General features: G+C 43.7%; 1 protein-coding gene across 4 annotated transcripts in view; it reads left to right on the forward strand.

Annotated features, from left to right (window-relative positions):
- LOC136869295 (sialin) overlaps positions 1 to 5937 on the forward strand; it is a 144985-nt gene extending 139048 nt beyond the window's left edge. For all 4 annotated transcript variants that reach the window (XM_067144837.2, XM_067144839.2, XM_067144840.2 and 1 more), the window contains one exon: positions 5514 to 5937. In XM_067144837.2, coding sequence (XP_067000938.2) covers positions 5514 to 5905 — 392 coding nt within the window. In that variant the 3' untranslated portion in view covers positions 5906 to 5937. The remainder of the gene's footprint in view (positions 1 to 5513) is intronic.
- Positions 5938 to 23020: the final 17083 nt, after the last annotated feature.

Below are 23020 nucleotides of genomic sequence, written 5' to 3' on the forward strand. Positions count from 1 at the left end.
GCCACTCCCTTTATCCCGCCCCGGCAGGCAGTAAACCTCGACCTCCCTCTAAGAAATGCCAAACACCAGCTTTCGTTATTACTAGTATAGTGCAGGTAAGAGACCTTGTGGCACCCCTGTGAAGCACTATTAAGGATCAACTCAAGAAGACCTTGAGGAGCACAGACATTAATCCATATACAGGGTCTCTCATATAAACTAAGACCGCCAGAGCAGCGTTTTTACTCTGCGATGTGTAAGCTGCAGTATGGAAGGTACGCGCAAAGTTCTTGGCCTTGCAAGCAGCCTGCACGTGTTTGACCTGGCAAGAATCAGTCGCCAGTCTGAATCTCAGCGGTTAACATGGTGAGACAGTTATCATTGCAACATCGTAGTTTCGTATGTAAAAGTACTGATTCCATCTTAATGGTCGTGTGAACAGTCATAACTCTCGCTATTGGTATGCAGAAAATCCTAATGGTGTTTATGAAGTCCCTCATTGTGATAGGAAGATTGATGTTTGATGTGCTGGTGTGTTAGTGCAAGATGAATAATTGGGCCTACTTTTTTCGAGACGACAGTAAATGCAGAAAAGGTGCCATGATGACAATTTGACGCCATTCTTCCATCAGTTAACGGACGAAGAAAAATCACGTGGGTGGTTTAATTTTCATCCCCTGCTCTTACAGCAGAAGATTCCCTTCTTACAATCTCGGAAGTGTTTGCAGATAGTGATCAGTGCTGGTCTTTTTCCCCCCTCGTTCTCCAGATCTAACAGTGTGTGATTTTTACTTGTGGGGCAAACTGAAAGAGAAAGTGTATCAAAGAAATCCTCACACATTGGAGGAACTGAAAGAAAACATTACGAATGAGATCAGGAACATTACAGAGTAAGAACTCACTCACATCAGCCAGAATGTGGTTACCAGATACGATGCCTGTACAACCCAGGAAGGATAACACTTCCAGGTATTTTAAATGGTAAGATCTATATATATAAAGTAGCTTGTCCTGACTGACTGACTGACTGACTGATTCATCATCGCCGAGCCAAAACTACTGGACATAAAGAAATGAAATTTTGGAGATATATTCATATTAAGATGTAGGTGCTCGCTAAGAGAGGATTTTTGGATATTCCGTCGCTAAGGGGGTGAAAAAGGGGGTGAAATTTTAAAATTAGTGTGTCTATATCTCAAAACTTTAAAAGTTTACAGATGTGAAAATTTGTATTTAAAATCTCCTTTAAAAATAAGGAAACACGTATTTTTTGTTTTGAGACAATCCCAATAGGAGGGGTTAAAAAGGGTGAAAAAGGGGTTGAATGCCTTTAATCAGGATACCGGTACTTATATCTCAGAAACTGAAGATATTACAGACCTCAAAATTGGTACTTTTGATCGCTTTCAAAAAATAAAGAAACACGTATTTTTTTGTTTTTGGAAAATCCAATTAATGCGAGGGTGAAAAGGGGGGTGAATTTTTAAAATGAGTGCATCTATATCTCAAAAGTTTTTAAGTTTAGAGATGTAAAAATAGGTATTTAGAATCTTCATTAAAAATAAAGGAACACGTATTTTTTTGTTTTCGGAAAATCCCAACAGGAGGGGTGAAAAGGGGTGAAAAAGGGGTTGAATGCCTTTAAAGAGAATACTTATATCTTAGAAACTGAAGATATTACAGACCTGAAAATTGGTGTTTGGGATCTCCTTTAAAAATAAAGAAACGCGTATTTTTTTGTTTTTAGAAAATCCAATTAATTGGGGGGTAAAAGGGGGGTGATTTTTTAATATGAGTGTATCTATACATCAAAACTTTTAAAGTTTATAGATGTAAAAATTGGTATTTAGAATGTCTTTTAAAAATAAAGAAACACGTACTTTTGTTTTCGGAAAATCCTAATACGAAGTGTGGAAAAGGGTGAAAAACAGGTTGAATGCCTCTAATGTTATATTTCAGAACCTGAAGATATCACAGACCTGAAAATTGGTATTTGGGATCTACTTTAAAAATAAAGAAACAGGTATTTTTTCGTTTTGGGAAAATCCAAATAATGGGGGGTGAAAAGGGGGGATGAAATTTTTAAAATGAGTGTATCTATTTCTCAAAACTTTTAAAGTTTATAGATGTAAAATTTGGTATTTAGAATCTCCTTTAAAAATAAAGAAACACGTATTTTTTTGTTTTCGGAAAATCCTAATAGGAAGGGCGAAAAAGGGTGAAAAAGAGGTTGAATGCCTTTAATGAGGCTACTTATATTTCAGAACCTGAAGATATTACAGACCTGAAAATTGGTATTTGGGATCTACTTTAAAAATAAAGAAACAGGTATTTTTTCGTTTTTGGAGAATCGAAATAATGGGGGGTGAAAACGGGGGATGAATTTTTAAAATGGATGTGTCTACATCTTAAAACTTTAAACGTTTACAGATGTAAAAATTGGTGTTTAGAATCTCCCTTAACAATAAAGGAACACGTATGTCTTTGTTTTCTCTAAATCCCAATAGGAGGGGTGTAAAAGGGTGAATAATGGGTTGAATGCCTTTAATGAGGATACATATATCTCAGAAACTGGAGATATTACAGAACTGAAAATTTGTAAATGGGATCTCCTTTAAAAATAAAGAAACACGTATATTTTTGCTTTTGGAATATTCAATTAATGGCGGTTAAACAGGAGTGTCAAATTGTGGTGAATTTTTTGAAAGACTATATCTACAGAATATCTGAGAAGCGTAAAATGTTACAGACGTAAAAAGTGGGTATTTGGAATCTCCTGTAAGTGTAAAGAAACATAGGTGATTTGTCTTTCCACTTAAGGGGAACTAAAAAGGGGTGAAATTTTAGAATGAGAATTTCTACAGTATATCTCAAAAAAATTAACATGTTACAGAAGTGAAAAATGGTAATTTTTTATTCTATTAAAATAAAGAAACGTGTATTTTTAGTTTTCGGAAATACCACTTGGATAGTGGGGGAGGGGTAAAAGTGACTGAAAATGGTGTCGAATTATTTTAATTAGGTTACTGATATCTCAAAAATGAAGTTGTTACACTCGTGAAATTTTATGTTTGGAACCTGCTTTAAAAGTAAACAAACACGTATTCTCGGAAAATCCAATGAAGGGGGTTTGGGGGTTTAAAGGATTGAAAAAATTGACTTAATTGTATGAGAATACATACATCTAATAAAAACTAAAGTTGTTACAGGCGTGAAAATTGGTAATTTGATCTCCTTTACAAACAAAGAAAAGCGCGTTTTGGGGGGGAAACAAGCTTGGGGGGGGGGGCGGGAGTGAAAAGGAGTTGAAATCCTTTCATGAGGACACATAAAACAAAAACTGAAGAGGTTAGAGTGGTGATAATTGGTATTTAGAAATCCTATACTATTAAAGGAACAAGTATTTTTGGCCTTAATATCACTTTGTGAGGCGGGGGGGGGGGGAGGGAGTGTGAAAGGAAGTTAAAAAAAGTGAATTATTTTTAAGGGGATACTTATATCTCAAAACTGAAGGTAATAAACGTGAAATTTGGTATTTGGAATCTCCTTTAAACATAAAGAAACACGCCTTCTTTTAATTTTTTGGGGGGTGGGGGTAAATAAACTTAACGGCGGTGGGGTGTAAAAGGAGGTGAGACCAATTGATGTTACTGTTCATAATGTACTTATAAGGAGCCTCCGTTGCTCAGTCGGCAGCGCGCCGGGCTCTCACAGCTGGGTTCCGTGTTTCAATTCCCGGTCACTCCATGTGACATTCGTGCTGGACAAAATGGAGGAGGGACAGGTTTTTCTCCGGATACTCCGGCTTTCCCTGTCATCATTCATTCCAGCAACACTGCCCAATATTTCATTTCATTTGTCACTCATCGATCATTGATCCAGAGGGGAGCTTCGGCAGGCGGCACAATTCCTATTGTCGCCGCTAGATTGGGCTTTATTCATTCCATCCCTGATCCTGTCGAATGATAGGAAACAGGCTGTAGACTTTCGATGTACTTATTCTGATCATAAACCGATCATTTTTAATCTTTCCTGGGTTCTTTTTCAACAGCCATCTTTTCCTTCGGAGAACGTTCTTAGATTACAGTAGATTCTCCTGGCATATAAATAAAACTTTAAACACATTTGAAATAAACGATAGGAATGAGATTGGCCGTCCAATTGTTCACCTCTATAATAAGGTCAATAATGCACGGAAGTATGTCATTCGTATCGCCAGAAATCCCGCACACTTGCCTACGCGCGACAATGGTGCTGGTCACATTGTCAACAATGACAATGGCAGCAGATGTAATTTACCGCCAAGTAGCGGTCTTGCATATTGCTGTGGGGTCCAGAACATTAATAATAATAATAATAATAATAATAATAATAATAATAATAATAATAATAATAATAATAATAATAATAATAATAATAATAACAACAACAATAATCTGGACCGTCGTCACATGTGCCGCCCACGCTGGAAACGGGTCCTGGACGGCTAATGACTAAGAATGCAGTCCGGCCGCGGGTTCAGTAGGCTACCGCCAAGGCACTCAAGACGACGCCACGACAGATCCCCTGAAGGATTTGATCCATATTAAAAATGCTTATAGGAGAAGATGGCAAAGATTTAGGGACCCAACTAACTGGGTGGAATACCTGGACCTAGCCCGGGAAGTACGAAATCGATTGCTGGAAATAAAGATTGAAAAATGGGAGGAAACTTGCCGTAACCTATTAGAAAATGAGACAGATCGCGAATTTTGGCGGATTCTTGCAGAAAAGGAGTCAGATCGCGAATTTCGGCGGATTATACAGGGTGAAGCGTAATTCGCGCACTCGGGCGTCGCAGCATAAGCAATAAACAATAAGCATTCAATTACAAATTTCAGTATAATACCGTAGCGAAGCACGGGTATCTTGCTAGTTTCATATAAGATTGTAAACATGTTTAAACGCAGGGCAGGCGCACGCGACATAAGTTCGGCTGAGGCAGCTGCCGTAGCGCAGAGAACAAACATTGTGCGTTCGATCTTAGTTTATAAGAGATGCCCTGTACTTGGTGTGCCTTTGGTACATAACCACTTCATCTGCCGTTGCACTATTTGAAAGTGAACGTCGAAGACAGGAAGAAAGGAAACATCAGAGACATAAACTATGCCAGGTACAGCCACGTCTTCTACCTTCCATTAATTGCAATCAATGCGGCCGCATGTTTCATGCCAGGTTTGGTTTGCTAAGCCATCAAAGACATCTGCATAGAGCATGCAGATAATAAAAGAATTTCAGGAGAGAAATGAGTGCTTGGATGCAAGTATCAGTCGATGATTGTCACTTTTGTAAAAAATATTCTTCTTCTCATACTCTTTTATTGCAAAGAATAGGCTTTTTTGGCCCCATTGCGCATCACTGAAAATGTTAGTGTGTTGTTAAACCACTAGCAAAGAAATAACCCTACCTGATTTCCTGGACCCCTCTAATTTTATAAATGAACTACTTTCTGCATAACACCGTTTATTTTTACTTGATTGTTCTTTTTGTTGTAGTGGCTGCAGGCACTGTTGCGACTATGCTGACGATCACGTTGGCCGGTTGTAACGCGACACTGATCGTTGCCATGTTTGTCCTCACCATGGTATTCAACAGCTGTCTCTACGGGGGCAGCTACTTGAACCACATGGATTTAGCTGTCAACTATGCTGGTTCCATCTCTGGTGTGGTGCACACCGTCATCAACATGCCAGGCATCATTGCACCGGTCGTGGTGGGAGCTCTTATTAACGGCCAACAGACCCTCACTCAGTGGCGCATTGTTTTCTACCTGGCTATGGCTATCCCCACTGCAACCTTCATCTTCTATCTGATATTTGGCTCTGTACAGGAGCAGAAGTGGAACCGTTCGGACAAGGAAGACAAAGAGCCACCTCAACAACTGTAATATGTTGTACCACAATAAATTAGTTAAAATTACTGTAAGTCATACTGCCTTTCATCCTCTCCTCTACCCTGTATCCTTGATGAGGTATACGAAAAAGGTCATGTGGCATTTGTAACTCAAATTCTACCTCTTGCTCCTCGCTTAGGCGTTGTTTGTAACTTTTATATTAAATAAAAAATTCTCATTAATGATAAAATAAAATAATTTTACCAAAAATAATTAGGGCTCCGCTGTTTACCAAAACAAATTCCTCAGAATTTAGTTTACCCCTCTTCATGCCACGCCTGTTTACCTACAAAATCCAATGGGCCCAAACAGCTAGAGTGATCAGAACTGAATGCCTTCCACTTTATGATCGAACTAGCAAATGTACCCGTACTTCGCTACGGTATTCTACATTGTACACGGATTTCTCCGTAAATTACTGTAAAGGCAGTGAGTAAGACTATATTAAAATGCACCTACAAACGGACTTCACCATCAGACGACTCGTTCAGTGTTCTACATGGTTGGTTCTGTGACGTTTTCCCGTATCTCCTATATTTATGGGTTAGATTCAGTAATTCATTGAATGAGGTGAAATTTGGTACCGTTTTCACATACTACTTTATTTTTTGATACTCATGTGACCCTGGATTCATAAAATTTTGCAAACATACGGCCACTTGTCATGTCAATGTGCCTGCCCAATGTCATGATTGCATCCTTCCTATAAATGTGCCAAATGATAACATAAGTTACACGTGTAAAAAGTACAACATTAACTTGAACTCAAAAAATGCAGTATTATTTAACGAATAAGGGATAGAGATACATAGGCCCAAAGTTGTAGATCTCTCCTAATTTTTTTTTTTTGCTAGGGCCTTTACGTCGCACCGACACAGATAGGTCTTATGGCGACGATGGGATAGGAAAGGCCTATGAGTTGGAAGGAAGCGGCCGTGGCCTTAATTAAGGTACAGCCCCAGCATTTTCCTGGTGTGAAAATGGGAAACAACGGAAAACCATTTTCAGGGCTGCTGATAGTGGGATTCGAACCTACTATCTCCCGGATGCAAGCTCACAGCCGCGCGCCTCTACGCGCACGGCCAACTCGGCCGGTCTCCTAATTTAGACGCGATCTTTTGTGATACGACTTACGGTTTAGCCACCAATTATTCCAAAAGAAGGTCTGCACCGTCGTTAAAATTGCATCCATATGTCGATATTTTCCGGGGGCCAAAAGTTATACATTTGCATAGCTTAGAATATTTCCTCAAAGAAAGGAGTCTTAAGCTTTCGGGATTAGCACTCGCATACATATGGAGTAATTAAGGAAGCAAAATAATACATCTAAGAAAGCTGACATTAATAGAAAATGGATTATAAATGATGATAGCCGAATGACGACAAATATGTGAATACCAAGTGAATGTATTAGAAAATCAAATGCCCCTCAATAAATTATGCTGGTGTGAGTTATGGATATAAGAAAGCGGTAACAGAGGAGAAATTTAGGCGCAGGGATTCTTCGGTAAACAGATAAGAAGGTGAGTAATGGTGTTATTAATTGAGCTATTCGAGGACGGTTATAACCTCCAACGATATTCCGCCAATTTCCCGCAGAGTGGCCGATTGACGCCCCTCTTTCCTTCTACCCAAGGAACAACCACGAATTTAAAGGCATAATGAGGAAAATGGCAATACGTTACTTCCCTGCTGGCATGCAGTCAGAGACGTTGCCATGGTAACCTGTAGGTTCGTTGTCGGTCTGTCGGTCACTCAATGCAGAGTATAATACCCGCAGAAAATAGTAAATTTCTCCGTCATTTGAAGAGTAAGGTAAATTATGAGCATAACGAAAGTTGTTTATAATGAAGATGCGTTTCACAAACGGTCCACGTAGTTTATAGAAAATCAATAGTATAAGAGAAAATGGAGGAAAACCGTTCTGGTTTCCTATTCAAAGATTTTAATATGATATGCATATCGAAACTTTCCTCGGAATGAGTATAATCTAAATATGAAGTTTGGTTGAGATCTATCCAGCCGTTTCGCCGTGAAGATGGAACAAACAGACAAACAGACACGAAAAATAAAAACCACCGATTCGGTCTTGAGTTGACCTAAAACGGATAAATATCACAAAAATTGGCAAAACAGACGAAATTACAGACAGCGAATCCCCTACAACTTTATTTATATAGAATGCAAGGCTGAATAAAGAAGAGCGCAATTGCGCTCCTGGCAATTTTAGCGAGTTGGGAGGAGCATGATCACACTCCTTGGCTCTCTAAGGGTTGAACTATAGTAAGATGACTTTCTTCCATCCAATGGTGCGTGCATGTAGCTGGGTATTTGTATATATTATTTGGGCCTTACTTCACCCTCTGAAAATGTATAATATTGCTTGTGGGAATCACACTTTCTAAGATATCTGTGGCCTGTGTTCAAGATACGGTTTAATAGCGAGTGATAATTCAAGATTGCATTTGAGAGATAGGCATTCATAATTGTTGTGGGAGAGTTGGTTTGACATTCATATTGTTCCTGTAGGAGGCAGAGGTGTCATTCATTATGGAAGTGTTGGAAGCAGAGAGACATTCGTAACCCAAATTCGCTGTTCAAGATTTGGTTCTTGTTTCACAATTGTTCACGCTGGGAGTAGAAGTTTCATTGTTCAAGTGTTTCTAAAAGGAGATAGACATTCATATTATTTATTGTATAATTATTGGATGAAGATTAATTTTTGGTTGTAAAGCTGATAGACATTTAACATTGCTGGTTAGTAAGGAGTGTTGTTGGAACACTGAGGTTGAGTTGTGGAAAAGTGCTAATTATCTATGGCCTGTTTCCAAGGTGTAGATCAATAGAAATTTATAATTCAAGAAAATAATGCAATAGGTACAGTATATAGTGAATGAAGTCGTCTCAGGATACTATATGCTTACGATGAAATCCTAACACAAGTGAAGTGAATGGTTTAAAACATTTTGTTTCATGTCACCTGGTGTGCTACAAACAGTAGCTCGTATCTCAAAGTCTCTAAACTGTTTTCTTGTTACAAGGTTGTTGTATGTCCTCCGCTCTCTTCGCTCAGCGCCAGCCAGCCGCACGCACGCAAGCGTGGACCATTCGAGACTCGACGCGCAGTCTTCAGTGCGCGTGTCTGTTACGTCGTGTGCAGTATATAAGGAGCTTCCTGTCTGTCACTCATGAGCCTCAAGGACGAGTTCGACAGCCGTAGTGGAAGGACGTGTTCCTCCCGCTCGCTCTCTCTCTCCTTGCCAGGCGCTCTGTACTTTCCCAATACTAGTCAGGCAGCTGTACTTGTTAGTACATCTTCGAAAGAGCATTGTCTGAGCTGAGCACTTCTCAGTGCTCGCTCTTTCTCTTTCAGAGTTTGTTACAGGAGGACCAGGATGGACAACCAGGCGGATACGATGACGACCCAGGAACGGGCGGTGGTGATCGGGCACTTGCTCCGAGATCTCTTCACCGGCATGACACCGACACCGGAGAGCAACACGGAGCCGCAGACGCTGGAACCTGTGCCGGAGACCCCGGCACCCGAGCCGGAGCTGCCACAGGAGGACCCGGAGGTCGAGGTGGAGACGGAGCCTTACAGGGACGGGTGTGACCCCCCTAACGGCTTCTTCTTCTCCGAAGGCTACACCGACCCGGCGCACGAAGCGCTGCTCGTGTACTACAGGCCGGGGCGCCCTGTAACTTCTGAACGGGGCCTCGTCCTGGACAGAATGCGGCGCCCTCGCCGAGGAGGCAGGATCATCTCGACAACCATGGCCGTCGAGAGCTTCCTACCAGGAGGCCTCATCATCAGGCATCACGACCAGGAGCGGATGCGCGACACAGAGAGGGAGCTTTCTTCTCTGTTCCAGGTCATCCGTCTACCAGGGAGGGACGGAGTGCCAGGGATGAACACCGGCGCAGTCAGGACCGCGACGGAGACCAGGGAGACGCCGAGGAGGCTAAGGAATAGGGCGGTTAATACCGACCTAGTCCTGGCCACCCAGCCGGCGACCAGCGACGCCACCACGGAGGTGGGGCATAACGCCCTCTGGCGTCGCGACTGTGCGACTTCTGTGGAGGAGGACGCCCCCTGGCGTTCTGAGGTTGCTGTCCAGGCCCAGCCTGACAGCACGTCTGTCGAGCTGCAGACCTCGATGTGCGCCCCACAGGACAGGGAACGCAGTCAAGCGTTAGCAGCGACCGACGCCGCCGCCGCCAGCCAGGAGAAGGAAGAAGACGGCGACGCAGCGGAACCACCAGCTACCCTGGGGTCACCAGGCCGGGAGGAGGGCCACCAGGACGAGGCCTCTTCCCCCGCCGAGAAGCAACCCCCGGGAAGAAGAAGAAGACGACGCCCCACCAGGAAGCAGAAGGCGTCGCTGGCTCACCAGGAGAGGACCGCCAAGCCGCAACCCAGGACTGCTCCCAGGACAGCAGTCAACCGAGGAGCCAATCAGAAGAGGACCTCAGCGGGTAGCGGCAGTCAGGTGAGAGTCAAACGTCCCCCTCAGCAGCTCTTGCAGTGTTTCCGCTGTCTGAGGTGGGGCCACCGTCAAGTTAGCTGTAGACTCCAAGTGAAGTGCAACCGCTGTGGTGGTGATCACCACTACACGGCCTGCGCAACACTTAAGGAGGCGCCGGTGTGCGCCAATTGCGCGGGGGGCCACCCGGCCTCCCACCGCAGTTGCCCAGTGTACAGGGCCATGGCGCGGGCAGAGAGGAGGGAGGCCCGGCGCCATGACCCACCCCATTCCAGGAGGCCCCCGCCTCGGCGGGCTTGGCCTCATTCTCCGGGATCGGAGACTGGGTACGAGGTACCCCAAGGAGGTGGAGTCGTGCGACAGGCCCTAGTGGTACTTGACGCATGGCTCCGCAGCCGGCAAGGACCGCGCTAGTCCCAGCAGTGCCCAGACGGACTGATCCCCAGGCGATGGAATGGCGAGGAATTGGTTTATGTTTTGTGCATGTTACCTGTTCCTAACTAACACAACCTCTGGTCTTTTTCCAGCCCACATCCTTGCATGTGCTATCACAAGATGTCAGGTGTTACATGTAGGCTCTTTCTTCTTTCTGCCTATGTGGTTTTTCCCTGACCCTTCAAAACCATACCTTAACACTATCCAACCAACACAAACTTTGCCGTGGTAGCGAGTCTGACTCGGAAACCGGCAGATACTCCTTGTATCACTTCCCACTCTTCCCTGCTATCTCTTTCTTCTTCTTAGAAATAATAGCATGTCGGAGGCCATGTAGATTGAGTCGTTGGTCACGCGGGGGGAGCGGGCTTCGGGCCCCCCCCCCCCGAAGAAAAAAAGAAAAAAAAGTCACTCATGAGGATTCTCCCCAGTGTCCTGCTCCAGAATACACTGAACGTCGAACACGGAGGCTACTCCTCTTAAAAATGTGTCTCGACCAGGTGGACGGAATTCTGGTAGTATGAGGTTTCACCTCAGGTCACTACTCCACTTTCCCGTTCCTTCATCCATGTCGAGCCCCGATGTTGTATGCCACACATCCCCAAGCTCACTCAAGCTACGACACACACATTAGATTCTCTAATTGTGAACATAGCTTTCATTTAGTACAAGCTTATGAACTCAGACACTTCAAGTTAGAAGGAACTCTCTTAGCTAATCTATGCTAGTGCAAATGATAGTTTTCAACTATCACGAACTATATCTTTCCCAAGAACTATCTTTTCAAGATAGCAGTGAGTGTAAATACATTCAAGAGTGTACATAGTGTATAGAAACAGAAACTCTCTCAAGATTAATCATCTACTTTGCTTCAAGACAATTTTATGTTTTATTCCTGTACATACTGTAGAATTCTGTGTGAAGCAAATAAATAAGTTGTGTTCTTGTAAACCTTATCTTGTTTACAACACAACTCATTGGCGACGAGGTAAAAAAACTACGTGCCATCTGCCACCAACTCATTGGCGACGAAGTCAAACAGTGGTCAGTGTGTCGCCCACTCATTCGAAACGAGGTACAAAACTGATTACATTCTGTCGTCCACTCATTCGCGACAGGGCATCCAACTCTTACAGGATATCGTCCACTCATTGGCACAGTGACACTATACTCCGTAACTATCACCACTCCACATTGGAACCTGTACGGCCTCTACCAGCAGTTAGCCTTTTCTACAGTGCAACTATTAGCCTCCTTCGAACTACGGACAGTCAGCCGACATTCCAAGGCTCTTTCTCGCTCGCAGCACCTGTTCGGCACGCTTCAGCTTGCTTGCTCTCTCACACACTCCCAGCTGTTCCGGTGAAGGTCTCGCCTACAGCCAGCTTAGTACACGCTGCTAGCCAAGTTCTTTTCTCTCAAGCATCTCAACATGGCTACAGCCGAGCAGCTAGCTGCCGTATTGCAAGCTCTACAGCAGCAACAACAGCAATTCATGCAGCAACAACAAGCGGCATTGCTCACAGCTATGCAAACTCTTTCTGTTTCTACACAGCCCTCAGCAATTCCTCTGTTCTATGCTTTTGATCTGGCTAAGGAAGAATGGTCCGTCTATTTCGCCCGCCTACAGCAACATTTCATATGCCATTCCGTCACGGATGACAAGCGCCAACGTGCACTATTTCTCAGTTCGGTTGGCAATGCTACGTGCGAATTACTACAAAAATTAAGTCCAGAGGAGCAACTCTCTGAAGTGCCGTTCGCACAGCTCTTGGCCCGTATCACTGAACACTATGCTAAAGCCCCGCACATAGAGGCCGCTCGCTACAAATTTTTTCAGAGCAGGAAGCAACTGCATCAGACTCATGCTGAATGGATAGCGGAATTGCGAGGTCTAGCTAAACCCTGCCAGTTTATATGTTCCAAGGACGGTTGTGGTACGCCCTATACCGATTCCCTCATTCGGGATATGGTCATTCTGCATACTCCTGAGGACAAAGTTCGTTTTGACGCTGTCAAGAAGAGTAACCCTTCTTTAGAAGACGTCCAGCGTATTGCTACGCTATACGAACTTACTACCAAGACTGCGGCAGAAATAGCTTCTAAACACGAAGTCGCTCAAGTCTCTACTCCAGCCCGCCAGTCCTCTGCTACCTTGAACCGCGCAGCCAAGTCGCTCTCTGCCAAGCATTCTCGCCCGGTTCCCTCTCGTTCTTCTCCAAGGAAGCCCACTTCTAAGAGCAAGTCGCAACTCCTGCCTTCCTGCAGAGGATGTTTCAAACATCATGAACGTCGTGCCTGTCGTTTTTTCAAAGCCATTTGTGAACGATGTAATAAAGTAGGACACATCAAGACTGTATGTCAGAGTTCGCTCCACCCTGCTAAGACTCCTGCAGCGCGCCCGAATCATATACAGCCCCGACAGGACATGGAAGTTGATCAGATAAATCTTATTCTTCCCACCAAGAATTCTCACAAGATCATCGTTCCTCTATCATTCTCTGATCGCTCTGTCGATTTTCAGTTAGACATTGGATCACCTGTCTCTATCATTAACCTGGCTACATATCACGACTTAGGTTCACCTTCATGCTCTCCAGCTGACATCCAGCTTGTTACATTTAACAAACGGAAGATTGACATTAAAGGCCAAATCACGCTTCCCGCCAGTTATAAAGGAATTCGGAAGGTCATTCCACTACTCGTAGTCAACAACTACACCGCATCGAACATTGTGGGCATGGATTTCTTTAATTTATTCGGCTTCCAGATTCATGACAACATCAACGTAGTATCTACGTTGCAGCCTACTTCTGATATTACGGCTCTCCTCGAGCAGTTTCCTGAAGTCTTCTACTCTACGCTCGGAACCGCCAAAAGCTATACAGCTCACATACAGCTGAAATCGGGAGCTAAGCCGCGCTTTTTCAAAGCACGTCCAGTACCCCTGGCACTTCAAGATCAGGTCACTAAGGAGTTAGAAAGATGGGTAGAAGCTGGAATAGTGGTACCAGTCAATTCCAGTCAATGGACCACTCCACTAGTTGTAATCAAGAAACCTGACGGCAATATACGACTTTGTGGTGATTTCCGATCTACGATCAACGCACAAATCGACACAGATATATTTCCAATTCCCCGTCCAGAGGACTTATTCCGTCGTCTAGCTGGTGGACAATTCTTCTCTAGAGTGGATCTTAAAGAAGCCTATCCACAGCTACTTTTAGACGAAGAATCCAAGCAATTTCTCACACTCAACACTCCTATCGGACTGCTCCAGCTCCAGCGTCTCCCGTTCGGCGTCTCTTCCTCAGCTGCTATTTTTCAGCGCTATTTAGCTCAACTCACCGCCTCCATTCCCGGTTGTGCTAACTACCCTGATGATATTATTGTGACCGGCGCAGATCATCAAGAACATCTCCATAATCTGCGCCTTCTTCTCACGAAGTTGAAAGACAATGGCCTACGAGCGAATCTCGTTAAATGCACTTTCTTTCAGCCGCAAGTTCACTACCTGGGACACATCCTCGATAAAAACGTCATTCAACCTAGTGAACGGAATGTCTCGGCGATTGTAAACATGCCTGTACCACAGAACACCAAGCAGCTCCACTCCTTCCTAGGCAAAGCGAACTACTATAACAAGTTCATTCCCCGCTTCGCTTCAGTTGCAGCTCCATTAAACGCCTTACGCAAAAAATGTGTTAAATTTCAGTGGTCTCCGCAATGCCAACAGGCCTGGCAAACGATCAACAAAGCCCTTGTTCAAGCTGTTAAACTCACTCATTTTCAGCCTGGCAAGCTCATCACGCTAGCTACTGACGCATCAGATTACGGCGTCGGCGCCGTTCTCTCCCAGAAGGATCGTCACTGACAAGAACGCCCCACCGCCTTTGCTTCGAAGACACTTAATGAGCATCAACGTCGGTACTCCCAGATAGAAAAAGAAGCTTTAGCAATCATCTTTGGTATTCGCCGTTTCAATGAATATCTCTATGGCAACCATTTCCTGATCATTACTGATCACAAGCCTCTAGCACACTTATTCCATCCTGGTAATAAGATCCCTGAGCATTCCCTCAGAAAGCTTCAAAGATGGTCCATGTTCCTTTCTGATTATTCCTATCAGATCGCCTATCGTGCCACATCCCAGCATTGTAATGCTGATGCCCTCTCTCGCTTACCAATCGGTCCTGATACCGCCTTCGATTCTCAAGAATCCGAATGTTTTCAGTTAGACATAGAACTCGAAGACACCGTATCCACCTTTCCTATTGACGCTACCTGCATTGCTAAAGCTACGGATAAGGACAGTACACTGGCTACGGTACGTACTTACATCCGCAATGGTTGGCCCCTTCAGAACAAACTTCTTGCCCACCTTGCGCCTTATCATCGTATTCAGCATCGTCTTACGACTCGTGCCGGAGTTATACTCCTCGAAACCGACACCACCTTCCGAGTGGTTATCCCACCTAGTCTACAGACACAAGTTCTCGACTTGTTACACCAAAGTCATTGGGGTATATCCCGCACTAAGCAACTGGCACGTCAACACTGCTACTGGCCTAGTATTGATGCCGCTATCGAAAAGCTCATCCGCCATTGTGAACAATGTCAAATTAATCAGAACGCCCCGTCTTCTGATCTAGCTTCATGGCCTCCTGCTACTTCTCCATGGGAACGAGTTCACATCGATTTCGCAGGTCCTTTCCTCAATTCCATGTGGCTCATCGTCATAGATTCTCTATCGAACTTTCCCTATGTAGTGGATATGCATTCGACTACTACTACAGAAGCTACCATTCGTGCTCTTCAGAAAATATTTACAACTGAAGGCTTACCTCAAGTCCTAATTTCTGACAATGGAACGCAATTTACAGCTACTGCTTTTAAGAACTTCTGTACATAGATAGATAGATAGATAGATAGATAGATAGATAAATGTCTTTATTGGCGTAGTTAAGGCCATTAGGCCTTCTCTTACACTAAACCAATTAGTATACATTAAAGTCATAAGTAATACTACCGTAATTAATACTAGAAGACACAATTAAAACACAATAAAAATACAACTGAAATAAAATTCCACCACAGTAGGACATACATACAACAGCAATAATGATAATAATAATAATAATAATAATAATAATAATAGCTAGTAATGATAATGTAGTAGCACGATCACTGAAAGGCCAGAAATTCACAGGTCACTCGCATCCTGTTGCACCTCTTAATGCTCTCTTAAATGACACTGTAGTTGTTATTCCCCTGACGTCGTCCGGTAAACGATTCCATTCTCGTGCGGCAAACACCGAGAATGAGCTGTTATATGCGGCAGTTCGATGGTGAGGGATGATGAGCAGGTTGGATGTTTGAGCCCTTGTATGTCTGTCATGAACATTTGAGAAGTAATGGAAACGTGAAGAAAGGTAGGATGGGGAAGATGTAGTAAGAACTCGGTGGAGAAGAGACAAAGTATGATGGTTACGACGAACATGGAGTCGCGACCACTCTAATTTTAGGAAAGATGGTGACACGTGGTCATATTTTCTTAAGCTGCATATATATCTCACGCACGCATTTTGAGCGCGCTGTAGCCTTAGGGAAAATTGTGGCCTGACGTCATTGAAGACAACATCACAATAGTCAAAATGTGGCATTACAAGGGCTTCAATTAATCTCTTTTTAAGCTTTATTGGAAATATATGTTTGTATTTATATAAAGAATGTAAAGATGAGTAAACTTTTTGACAGATATGTAAGACATGTGCAGACCAAGTCATGCGTTCGTCCATGATAACACCGAGATTCTTCACTTGTGATACAAAAGGAATTGGAACATCCTGCAGAATTACTCCTGGCAACGGACGTTTAGTTATACTTGTTATTTGACTTTGATGGCCAAGAAGGATTACTTGCGACTTTGTAGGGTTCAATTTCAGGCCGTGCGCAGCAGACCAATCACTAACAGACCGTAAGTCAATATTTAGTAAGTCGATATTTTCCTGGAGGTCACGTGATGTAGAGTCGGTGTAGAGTTGCAGATCGTCAGCGTACATATGGTATTTGCAGTGTCTTAAATTGGATGATATGTCATTCACAAAGAGTGCGAAAAGAAGAGGACCAAGTACAGAGCCTTGAGGGACTCCTCTCTTCACGTGGCGCCACGAGGAAACGATTCCATTATTACCTTTCACACATTGTTGACGTCCGTGAAGATAAGAATGCATCCAAGCAATCGTACTCTGAGAAAAATGTAGAGCCTTTAGTTTTACAAGTAAAATGTCAATGTCTACGCTGTCGAAAGCTTTACTGTAATCTAGTAGTACCAGAACTGTGAATCGTCCTCTGTCTATTGCTTGTCTAACATCCTCAGTCACTTTAAGTAAGGCTGTAGTTGTACTATGTCCTTGTCGGAAACCGGACTGGAGAGGATTAAGGAGATTGTGCGTTCGAAGGTACTCAGACATTTGTGTATGAACTACATATTCTAAGATTTTTGATAAAGCTGATAAAATACAGATTGGACGATAGTCTCCCTCGTTCGAGGGCGTTTTACTTTTCGGAAGAGGTAGCACAATAGCCTTCTTCCAGAGAGTTGGATATGTGGAGTATAGAAGAGAGAAATTGATTATATGAGTTAAGGTTGGTAATATACAATCAAGAATTAGTTTGACCATGTCAGTCCCTATGTCATCAATTCCTTTTGCTTTCGTGCTTATTCTGAGGACTGCTTTTCTGACTTGGAGGGGCGTCACGTGACTGAAATAGAGTTTCTCTCTGTCAGGAGTAGGGCGTGTACCATAATAATTCATAAGTCTCTGTTTGTCGTCATGTCGTACTGCGGAGCAGTTAGCAGTAAAGTACTTGTTAAGAGTCTCGAGAGGTACTGTAATTTCTTCTCTGGTCTTGTTCTTCGTAAGTCCAAGCTTATTAATAGATTTCCAAAATGTCGTCGTTGTTCTACCGTCAGGCGTAATTAAACTGTAAGCGTGTCGCAATTTAGCATTTCGTATTTGTTGTGTTGTCTTATTTCGTAACTTCCTATATTCGTCAAAGTTTTGTACGGTAGGGTCATTTTTGTACTGTCTGTGAGCGCAGTCTCTTTGTTTCATAAGTTGTCTAATTTTGTCATTTAACCACGGGGAGGGTCCTTTCGATATTCTCGCTCGCCGCTTTGGGGCATGCTTGTCAAATAGTTCCGTTACTTTGCTATTAAAGAAGTCAACTTTGTCATCTAGATTGTTATAGTTCGTTATGTCATGCCAGGGTATTTTGCCTGCGTCCTCTAAGAGTCTATCTTTATTTATATTTGTCAATGGTCGATAGGTGATAAATTTCTGGGAGGGTTTCGGTGGCCGGAGGTTATACGAGATGTATATTGCGTCATGTGCAGATATACCAGGTACGGAGGATTGACCAACATTGAGGACTCTGTCTGAGTTGCTGGTAACTATAAGATCCAATAGTGTGTGCGAATGAGATGTATGGTGAGTCGGAGAGAGAGGTAAGATTTCCATATTATAGGCTTAAAATAATGTTTTGAGTCGTGTGGATTCGGAGGAAGTTGCGTCAGTTAGATCCGTATTGAAATCCCCCATAATTATTGTGTGAGGGTAGTCTGGCAGTAATTTAGTCAAGTCAGCTTCAAAATCCTCTAAGTGACCTGTATTCGGAGGTTTGTAAACTACTCCTACAAGCGCTTTAATCCCGTTCGTTGTTGTTTCTACGAGCATGTATTCCGGTTTTCTCTCATACCTGCCTGGTGAATGACCGACCAGCTTAGGTTTGAGGCTAGTTAGGAAATAGCCACATACCCCTCCACCCCGTTTGTGAGTGCGGTCATTTCTCAGAAGCGAGTAGCCTTCAAGATGACACAAAGAAGACTGGCTATTGTCTGTTAACCATGACTCAGACACTAGCAGGGCATGGAAAACAGGTGGAGTGAATATTTCAGCAATCTCGTCCATTCGGTTGGCTGCTAATACACTTTGCGCGTTTATATGACAGACGTGCAGGGCTCTGGGATGTTGCGAGACGAAAGTCTTGAGGATACTAGCGGTACTTTGATCAAGGTTTGCGCTAGAGGGTGAGGGGAGTGGGGACAGCGGAAGGACGGGAGAGGGTTGCTGGTCTGAGGCGACATACGATGGCTGTTGAAATCGACTGGTGACGTCAGAGGAATTTGTTTTGTCACTTGTAACTCTTGCCAACTTGGAACGATGAAAGTTAACAAAATGTACAGATAAACACAAAGAGCTAGGAGGAATTTAAAGTTAATTGAAGTAGTGAGGTGCAGGAATATAGTCAACTGTGCCTAGAATTACCTATTATTTTAAAGCGCGACTAAATTAAGGGCGTTGTGTCTAAATTAATAAAATAAAAATTACAAGTATTTAAAATTGAAAGTTATTAAATTAATCATAAGGAAATAAGAAAGTAAATGCAATTATTTAGTAAAATATATAGATAAATAGTTGCAAAAAAGAAATTTTAACTAAGCTAAACGAAAATAAATGATAATTCACTAAACTATTCTAAGATAGAATTTAACGATCTTGAGATAAATAAATATGGACTAATCTAGGAATATAAACACTCTGTTCGGTGCACTCAGTTCAGTGAATTGTTACATTTAACTGTTGTCACTGTCCTTAGGAATGTCACTCAGCCGGTTAATTCTAATTTTACTGCCATCTGGTTTCTTAATAATGATGTCTCCACTCGAGGTCCAACAATTGCTCTGATTAAAGCGGAGAATAGCTGCTTTAAGAATTGACAACCTGGTGGAGGTTAGATCCTCGCGAAAGTTACTGGGGTACCTTTCAATTTTCGCTTATTGCGAAACACTTCCTGCCTTGTTCGATATGATGTGAATTTGACAATGATTGGCCGAGGTTTCCCTGGAGATTTAGGTCCGACTCGGTGACTCCTATCAATGTCTTGCAAATTCACATTCACACCTATCTCCCTAAAAACATTTATCGCAAGTTCGTCCGTATTTTCACTTACACTTTCCTGTACCCCAAAAATTCTAACATTAGCTCTTCTACTGTATTGTTCCAGTGAGTCACATCTTGCAGCAAAATCTTCCCTCATCTCACGGATTTCTTTATCCCTGCTTTCGAGTTTTGCGTTCAATTCTGCCACAATTTCAGAATTGAACTGGAGAGATTTTTCTAATTCCTTTATGACGAGTTCTGTCACACGCTCCGATATGGCGGCTACTATCTTTTCAAGGAACTTACCAGAGCTGATGGTTTCGTTTAGTATCCTGGTGACTGCCTCTTCAACAGGGTTGGCACTGCTGCGGTTGGCACTACTGCTTTGGTCACTGGTGTTGCGCTTGCTACGGCCCATATTGCCTGAGAAATCACTACTTAATACTGGTGAACTGATTGTTACAATGACTGATACTCGCTGGTTTGATTCAACACTGTATCACACACTCGTGTACCACTTATTATATAGCTCCCTTTAGAATAACACCTTCTAATTCACTGAAACTGTGGAGCCGATCTTACGCACGTCCGTCACCCATGAGAGAGTCGATATAATGGCATTCGTCATATCCTGCACCACCTTTTCACCCTCAATCTAATGGTGAAGCTGAACGCTTTGTACAAACTTTTAAGAAAAGTATGAAAAAAGCTGTCTCTTCAGGCTTAACTAAAGACCAAGCATTGTTACAACTCTTAAGCAACTATAGAACTCTGCCCGGCGCTGATAATGTCACTCCCGCACAAAAGCTCCATGGACGACTTCACAGCCTAAGACCTCACCAACAAAGTTCACCGTCAACGACAGGGTCTACATAAGGACATTCAAGTCAAACCCGCTCTGGTTACCTGGTGTCATCCGCAGATCTTTGGGCCATCGTCTCTACGAGATTCAGACTGCTGAGAAACGCATTTGCCGCCACCAGGACCAGATACGCCTGCGCTACCGTACATATCCGGCTATTGATTCTCTTGTTAAGCCAGATAAATCTATTGCTGAACGAGCTTTAGACCATTTAATAACCATGGGTTCCTTTCAGGACGATGCAGCGCCACTCCGCCCAGTCACAGCTCCGGACAATACAACAGAGACGTCAGAAGCTCCTGCCCAGCATCGTAGCCGCCGCCAGCGCCGCCGCCGTTTCACGCCGTATCGGCGTATTTAGGAGGGGAGGGTGTTGTATGTCCTCCGCTCTCTTCGCTCAGCGCCAGCCAGCCGCACGCACGCAAGCGTGGATCATTCGAGACTCGACGCGCAGTCTTCAGTGCGCGTGTCTGTTACGTCGTGTGCAGTATATAAGGAGCTCCCTGTCTGTCACTCATGAGGATTCTCCCCAGTGTCCTGCTCCAGAATACACTGAACGTCGAACATGGAGGCTACTCCTCTTAAAAATGTGTCTCGACCAGGTGGACGGAATTCTGGTAGTATGAGGTTTCACCTCAGGTCACTACTCAACTTTCCCGTTCCTTCATCCATGTCGAGCCCCGATGTTGTATGCCACACATCCCCAAGCTCACTCAAGCTACGACACACACATTAGATTCTCTAATTGTGAACATAGCTTTCATTTAGTACAAGCTTATGAACTCAGACACTTCAAGTTAGAAGGAACTCTCTTAGCTAATCTATGCTAGTGCAAATGATAGTTTTCAACTATCACGAACTATATCTTTCCCAAGAACTATCTTTTCAAGATAGCAGTGAGTGTAAATACATTCAGAGTGTACATAGTGTATAGAAACAGAAACTCTCTCAAGATTAATCATCTACTTTGCTTCAAGACAATTTTATGTTTTATTCCTGTACATACTGTAGAATTCTGTGTGAAGCAAATAAATAAGTTGTGTTCCTTTAAACCTTATCTTGTTTACAACAAAGGTCATTGTAATAGTGTATAGGAGGTATCCTCTAGCATTTATTTGAATATGTATATTTGTATGTTATTGTGAATATTGATATGTTAAGTTATGAAAATATAGATAGTTATTTAAAATTCATTGTAAAAATGATCACTTTTTCACTACCTAACTCAGTGCTCCAAGAACACTTCTTACCAATCAACAATCTTGAATCTCTATTGTGCTTTTCAGCTAACGATTAATCGGGGAGAGATCTCCAAAGCAAACTGCTCGCTAACTCCAAGCAACATCTCTCTCTTTTTTTTTGCTCGACCGGGTGACTCAGCACCTGTATTTTAACACCTCGCTGAGCTCCAAAAAAGCACATCGGCCTGACACCCAGTGGGAAGTCGGTCTTCCTTACAGTGCCCAACTGCATCCTACTCGGCGTTGATCTCGCCCTCACTGATCAAGATGTACTCAACCACCTTCGCATGCAAGGTTACCCAGCTGAGAATGCATCCCGGGTCCAGGATGATCTTCTTCCAACAAGGCGGGTCCTGCTTCAACTCTCCACAACAGCTGCCGTCCAGACATTTCTTTCCAACGGGGTGACCTTCGCCGGCTACTATTACACAGCGACGCCTTGTCCTCACTGCTTTGCAGACGCCTTTGAGCCGCCCATCACAACATCTTCACTTCACGGCACGTCACAACTGCTGCCATCGTCTTCGTTCCACACCACCCTTGTCGCCACCACAACCCTTACTACCCTCACCACTTTTGCTCACACCTCCCTTCATCCTCCCATCACCACCACTGCTATGTCCCATCCTTACCCCATTCTGTCATCCCGTATCTCCACTCCTCCCACCTCTGATCAACCCAGCCAACAACCCGCCTTCATTCCGCCACCCGCAGATGATTTCCTTCAGCCACCGGCAGATGACTCTACCACCGACCAACATGCAGCTGCAACACGTACACCACTGTCTCCATCAACGCCTGACCGTTCTATCATGTATAGTTGCGTCGTTTGCGGCGTGGATCCCACTATACCTGTAGCAGCAATAGCCCATGAACTTCACCTGGCGGGACTACCAGTGAGAAGAGCATCTAGGATTTACAACGAACATGGACCTACATTTCTAGTGCGCCTACAGCTCCCGACTCAAGACGCCGCTCAACGCCTTATCGCCCACGGTACTCATCTCTATGGCCGCTTCCACCGGGTCGAACCGTCTCGATCACCTCCCCAAACCCTGCCCCGATCTAACACACCTCGTTACCGTCCCCGGCCAGCCCCTTCTTTCCCCTCACCTCATCAACACCTACGTGCTTATCCTTCC

Source organism: Anabrus simplex, chromosome 1 (genome assembly GCF_040414725.1).
Source record: "Anabrus simplex isolate iqAnaSimp1 chromosome 1, ASM4041472v1, whole genome shotgun sequence".
NCBI lineage: Eukaryota > Metazoa > Arthropoda > Insecta > Orthoptera > Tettigoniidae > Anabrus > Anabrus simplex.